We start from the raw sequence: 7,067 nt of genomic DNA, 5'->3' as shown, positions 1-7,067 counted from the left end.
CTCTAATTGAGTGAGTCCAGAAATGAGAAGCATGCACAGGTCCTCCCTAAGGGGTAAACCGTCAAACTCTACACCTCACACACACACGTATACACACTCATTGTAATGTAATTGGTTTTCTAAACACTTCCATACCTTATGGTTACTGCCAAATGAAAACTCACTCAAATAGGTTGGAGGCTAATGTCAAATGAGGTAAAATGACTTACTTACTTACTCTGTCTGCAGCCGCTGCTGTGTGCAACCTTTTACAGTCCACTCAAATGTTGCAGCAGGGGAAGTTTTTCTCAATCTTTTAGAATGATGGACCCTAAGATTCTTTCTTCATTGCTTTGTTGTATGATCCACTTTCTTGCTTTGATTTTATTCATTCTTTTCTTTAGAGATTTGCACAGTGAAATCTATCCAGTCTGAGAGATGGAGCCTCGGTCCCAGAGATTCACCGCTTTATTACAGCGCTCATATTGTAGTGGCAGAATCCATCTTTTATTCTCGCTGCTTCAGTACAATCCGAGGCACTCTAATATAAACACACCTCATTTTATAATCAAAGGCCTGCCTAACATTGGTGTAGGATGAGGTCAATAATGAAAACGACAATCTCAATGGTTTAATTAATTTAATTGTATTAAATATTAACAATAATAACAATAAGGAGACAGTGGACAAAAATCTTTTGATAAAACATTTCTCATGTGAACAAACGAGAGTGAGAGTGACAAAAAATATCTTGGTCACAATTTGAAAAGAAATATTTTGGGTAAACACACACTTGAGTTATGTAAGCTCGTCAAACAGAGACAAGTTCAATATTCGCTCAGGAGAAGCATGTCAAGTGAAAAAATTACATTATAAAGAAGGATTCTCTGGGTTTTTTTTATCATGTGTAGGTAGTTTACCTCAACAAACGTTTGGGCAAACTCTGGTCAAAAGCTCCAACTGTAGCATGTGTCAACCCAAAAAGTTTCATATACCCAAACCAACAATTCACCCTGAACTGAAAAAAGCAGCTTAAATAGATTATAATCAATCATACACTTTTCAGACACAGTTAGGAAAACAAAGTTTTGTCTTTCAAAGTAATCTCAAACCATTAGGTAGCAGAAATAGTGCAAAGGCTTCATTACAGAGAAGAAAACGCCAATGAGTGAATCAACTGGCCTTTACGTGTAAAATTGACCATGGGGCATTAATTAATTAACATAGAAATGATCACATTTGTCAGATTTATTTTCTGATGTGTAAATATAGCTTGAAATGCTTTGGTAGTAGCTACAACCTCCACTACATTTAACATGATGTCTATGAAACCAAGCATTTGATTTTTTTTTGTTGTTTTGTTTTAATCTTTTGTTAGCCAACAAATAACATGTTAGTCAGTGTCATTTACATGAGCACAGATTGTTTGTGTTCAAGAATTTAACATCAACAGTTTTATTAATTTATGTACAATTATACAGCTCGATTTCATGATTACAGCAATTCAAAAACAAAAAAAAAAAAAAACATAATTACAGTTAGCACATTAAAAAGCTAAGACAGTATATTATTTGATTTATCAATAATAATATACATCATGATTATCATTATGGTGAGTCCCTTCATGATTATTATCATGACTTCTATCATTACTTGTTAGTGCCAATACGTTTTTAGGAAACTGGTTCTATGGCAATAAATATAAATAAGGCATAAAGCAATAAATAACTTCCCAACAAATAAAATTTAGTGTCTAAAATGCACGACAAGCTGCTAGGTAGTGAAGAAAAAATCATTATCAGTTCATTCTTACAAAATGACAGGAAAAAATGTCTTTGTAAGACCTCAGTGCCACATGTGAACTGCCAGCTCAGATGTGACTCTTTCTTTTAATGATATGTGACGTAACCAGCAGCCGACCTTTGTGTGGTCCAATAGACCTTTTTCACAGCAGACATTTGGACTCGTCAAAGCAGAACAAACAGGTGTAATAAATAACATGGCTCCATGACATTAAATGTTCCAGTAAGCCATGTCAGTGAATGGAACGAAGCTATCACTAAACCTGCAGTGCCGAACTTTTACATATAAATGAACATCCGTTACATTCAAGCCCTTGCCAAACGAGTTCACACAATGCTGATTAAGCCTATCACCACCAGATAAATCTCTCTGTATTTCACAGTATACCAGAGTTTTTAATCTGGTGTTGTGTTTGACATTCCCGCGCTGGCCGGATGAATGCATGCAGCGCATGCTCTATGGGCAGAGCATGCACACTACAGACTTCTGCCGGCCGAGCAGCTAACATCCAGTTAGCCCTCTGCTAACTTAAATAGGAATAAAATAATTTAATTGTGCAGCTCTTCTAGACTTTCCACATGTTATCGGACCAAATGGATCAAATTCTGATAGTGAAACGAATAATTTTGCAGGGGTTGTGTGACGCTCAAAACTATTTATCCAATGTTTTACAGCCACAACAGTAGCAACAGAGTAGGCTACGACAGAGCCTATGACGTGAGCACGTGTACAGTGTTTTTGTAATTACTCTCACTGCCAGAAAGGGGGAGACAAAAGTCCCGCACTCCAGCTTTAAAGTTATATACTCCACCTGTGCCTTTACAGCTGAGACAAATCAAACGTCTGCCGTGAAAAGGGTCTATTTGAACACAGCTGTCCATGGTGAACATGGTGTCAACATGGTGAAAAAATAAAATCTGTGGGCAGTGCAAACACAGCCAAATACTCCCTTATGACATTATACATTAGGATGCATACTTTGACGAGGGATGTAAAAAGCATTTCTTTAGGTCAGCCAACGACAAAGCATTGTTACCCTCCACCTGTAAACAAACCGAGCAGGGAATGTTTTGATCACATTATAGCTGCAGCTCTCAGACCGGGACTTCAGGAGTCACATTACTGCTGGCCCTCTATCCAACCAGGTAGTTAATTGCATTCACCAGGTGTAAAATTACTCCCCGATTAGACAGCTAGAATGAAAATCGGCAGCGCTGCAGGTCCCAATGCCCAGGACTGAGAGCCACTGCAACAGAGTCTGTTATAGATACACTATATGACAATACAAGCTCTTGGTAAGTAGGCAAAGTGGGGGAGAGAGATGGAGGGAAGGAGAGACCTGGGAAATGATAGAAGGGGAAGGAAGATAACAGACTGACAAAGAGGAGAGGAAGAAAGGGAGCTACTGAGTTTGCATGCAGCAGAGAGAGGTGCTAGGGGAAATAGGGAGGGAAGTGTATAGAAAGAGAGATAAGGGGAATAAGGAGAGTGTATGAACTGCAAAGGAGAAAATATAGTAGATAAAAAAAAATAAGGACGGCGAGAAAAGGGACGAGAGAAGAAATGGGGATGCTAAGAGAGAAAATGGCCTGTGAGTGAAGCGGACCAAAGGGGGAATAGTAGCTACTACCGGTGGGAGCAGGTCTGTCTTCCATCAGGTTTCTTTTCACCTCTGCCAAGTCATCGCCTCATGAGGTGTGCATACACACACACACACACAATTTATACTATTTCCCTACAGCCCGCTGCCGTTTAGAGACAGACAAGGTCAACAACTTCTCCAAAATCTGACATTTCCTGCAGATTCCGGGAGCTGTGAACTTGTGGTCCGTTCTCAGCAGCGGCGCAGGCTCCCCCCCGCCCCTCCCGGTTGACATTATGAGATTTGTTTACCCCCAAGCCTACGGGAAAGAAAAGGTTGTTCGACAGTCTAGTCAGTTCAGCAAAGCAAATGTATTCAACAGCGGCAGATTGAATAGGGTGTAGCATAGTCCGGTTGTGCGCAGATAGAAAAAAAGTGGGTTTTCTCACTTATTAAATTGTGACACGTTCTGTCCCCAAAGTGTGAATAATGTTGTACGACTCAGCAGGTCATGGCAGTTACAGTATATGTAAATTTTGCTCAAAAGGTATGTGTCCTACTGTCCAAAACAACATAAATGCTAGCCTTATTATACCAAATACTATCTCATGAGGTCCGTTTTTTTTTTTTTTAAAAGGTAACCAACACATCTGGGATCAGGAAGATAAAAAGGCTAACATAGAAGGACTGGGTATCAGTGGAAAACTGATGCTTTTACAAATGTGATCGTTCATAAAATCTTGTTTTTCAGCTTCTTCCTTTTTATTATTTGATAAAGTAAACAATTTTTTGTGCAATATTTGTTCTGTTATAAACAGTCAGACTACACTCAATCGATTCCCTCAGTAAAATTGCCATAGAAAAAGGCCATTATTTGAAACAGTTTACTTTTTGAATCTTAAAAATGGATATCGACACCGACATTTAGCAAAGCACCAGTAGAAATACCCAGCCCTAAAAATGATCTGAAGGGCTTCATTCCAAACCCTGATATATTACTTTCCATTCTGGACAAAATTACTTAATGCGAGTTGTGCCAAATGTAAAAACTGTTCTGTCTCATTGCCTGAAGTCTTTTGTGACCTACGGGTTTAGTTCTACTTAAGTGCAATTTTGTCATTACAGGAGCGAAATTGTTCATATGACAGATATCTTATGTTGGAATGAAACTCTTCATCTCTGCATTTGTACTGTACTATTATAACATTGCAGATAGACATTGATTCTTGTACATAATGTGGGTAATATTGCAACATTGTATTTCTACAAAAACAGTGGGCCAGTAGTGGGCCGAGAATACGTCTAATGCCTTATTCGTATGAGCAGAAGGACTGACATTTAACTTTCAAACGGGCTCAGGTTCTAGCGTGTTTGATTCCCTTCTTGAAACACTGAGGTGAGAGTTGATACTGAAACATTATTAAAAGACTTAAAAGTCACCCCAATCCCATTTTTGTTGCAGTACAAAATGCTCACCTGTATTTTCCTTACAGTTTTAAAAGCATGCAGTAAAAGGATCATGGGTGTGGATGTTCATCTTAATCTGGACTTGTAAGAGGACATCAAGGAATGCGGAATGAATCTGGTGTTGATTTTGGCAATGTGAGAATACATCCTTGCAAGCACAAATGATGGTCAGTCCCATAGTTCCTTAAGCAGCAAATGGTTTCCACTGGTAAAAATCATTAAATAAACTGATAAAAAATAAATCTTTTCCAGTGCACACACGCAATTTCATCTCTTTGTTCATGTTTAACGCCCCATTATTTGTGCAGATTGTGAAGAAGAGATATCGCAGATGATGTCTCTGTGTGACTGTGTGTATTTACGTGTGTGTGTGTGTGTGTGTGTGTGTGTGTGTGTGATACAATACGAATAAGTGCATGGATGTGAGGTTGTGAGTCTGTGTGCACTTTGTGTGTCTGTGGGCGTAAGCACATCTAAACTGTCAGTATGACACAACGTGGGAGTTCTGATAGACGGGTGAGTGCCTTTTTTCATACTCACAGCCTGATACATGTGTGTGTGTGTGTGTGTGTGTGTGTGTGTGCGCACTCACATTTGCGTGTGTGTTTAAGTGAGAAAATCTATGAACAAAATGTCAGCAAAGGGTTGGTCTGAATTGCAAAAAGAGACATGTGTGATTGTATGCGCGTGGTTGATGATGCGGAGGAAATCGGGGCGCAGTAACACGATCAACTTGTACCGAAGGAGTAGCAGCTTTTCTATAAAATCACACGTTTTGTTACTTCAGTCAGTGATATGGCTGCTCATCATCGGGATGCTCTAACTGTTTGTGCCCTCAACTGTCTCTCTGCGTCAGAGCTTGCAGTTCGGCAGTATGTAGGGAATGTTGGAGGAAGACATTTTTACGACTGTAACTATGCAGAGACAGAGGGCCTCGAGGTGGTTGTCCTAAACGACCTGTAAACGTGGAGGATGAGGAGGAGGAAGAGGAGGCAGAGGAAGGAGTAGGAGGAGGCGGGGGGGAGGCTCGGTCTGACGATGAAAAGCTCGGAGAGGGGCTCCCTCTGCTTGCAACACTGTGGAGGCTTGAGGAGGCACTGGCCCCAACCGCCCGGGGGATATGGCTGGGGGGGTGATGCTCTACTCCTCCTCCTCCTCCTCCTCCTCTCCTCACCCCACCTGATAGACTCACTCCTCCTCCTCCTCCTGGAGTTAAAGACTCAGACGAGGAGGACACCCCCTCCGGCTGTCTGGAGGACAGGGATGGAATTGCAGTGTGATTAGCGGGCGCTGAAGCGGAGCCTGGGCATTGATTTGTACTCGGGCCCGGGTGGGAAACTTGAAGCTGGGCTGGAGCAGTCGGTGAGGCTTGAGCTGTCACTGCAGAGGTGGCTGAGAACAGGTTGGAGGAGACGGGAGCCAGATTTGGAGCAGGGTTACGGGCTGAGGACTGTGCCAAGACTCCCTGGCAGTAGCGCTCCTCCCTGGCAGTGTGCCTGTCAGAAGCGAGAGGCCGGTTGTGCAGAGGTGGATAGTGGTGGGGGGGTTGCTGGTTAGAGAGGTCCCCTCCGAGTGCTGCCCCCACTCCCCGCATTACCCTTCGGTCCCTTGGAGGCAGGTTGATGCTGCTGCTGCCTAGTCCTGACCACCGGCCTGGATGGTTGGTCTGAAACAAAGGAAGAGAAAAAAAGACAGATGTTAAAGAGACTATCATTAACTCTGCCTTCTGTCAGTGAGTGTGTGATGTGTATCGGGTGTTTTTCAAGAATAATGCACTGGACATATCTCTGGAGAACAGGAGCGAGAGTGAGAGAGGAAGACACAGACAGGCGGAGACAAACAGAGAGACAGACAGCGTGAGAGAGAGGTCTGTTGTGTGTTTGGTATAGATTGTTAATTGGGTGACATTTGGAGAACGATCTCTCTGGGCTCCTGCAGCTTGTTCTAATTGTTTCTAAACCAACCGGAACCCCGCTCAGTAAAGAACAGACATGCATGCAGAGAGAGACACACACACACACACACACAAACACACACACACACACACATTAACAGTGAAATAGGACAATGTAACATGTGCATGTATGGAGATATGCGCCCAAGGTATGCACAAATCCCCATGCACAAAGCAATGGGATCTTGCTCTCTCTGTCTTACACACACACACACACACGCACACACACGCACACACACGCACACACACATACACACTCACACACAATGGGGAAGATGGCAC

General features: G+C 42.2%; 1 protein-coding gene across 2 annotated transcripts in view; it reads right to left on the bottom strand.

Annotated features, from left to right (window-relative positions):
• Positions 1-1,322: 1,322 nt before the first annotated feature.
• The window catches only part of ccser1 (coiled-coil serine-rich protein 1), a 123,298-nt gene continuing 117,553 nt past the window's right edge, over positions 1,323-7,067 (bottom strand). Inside the window, exon 11 of one of the 2 annotated variants that reach the window (XM_067612124.1) lies at positions 1,323-6,497. In XM_067612124.1, the coding sequence (XP_067468225.1) occupies positions 5,667-6,497 (831 nt within the window). In that variant the 3' untranslated portion in view covers positions 1,323-5,666. The remainder of the gene's footprint in view (positions 6,498-7,067) is intronic. The other variant, XM_067612138.1, reaches the window with a different exon arrangement.

Source organism: Thunnus thynnus, chromosome 2 (genome assembly GCF_963924715.1).
Source record: "Thunnus thynnus chromosome 2, fThuThy2.1, whole genome shotgun sequence".
Classification (NCBI taxonomy): domain Eukaryota; kingdom Metazoa; phylum Chordata; class Actinopteri; order Scombriformes; family Scombridae; genus Thunnus; species Thunnus thynnus.
This window is presented reverse-complemented; position numbering and strand designations above follow the sequence as displayed.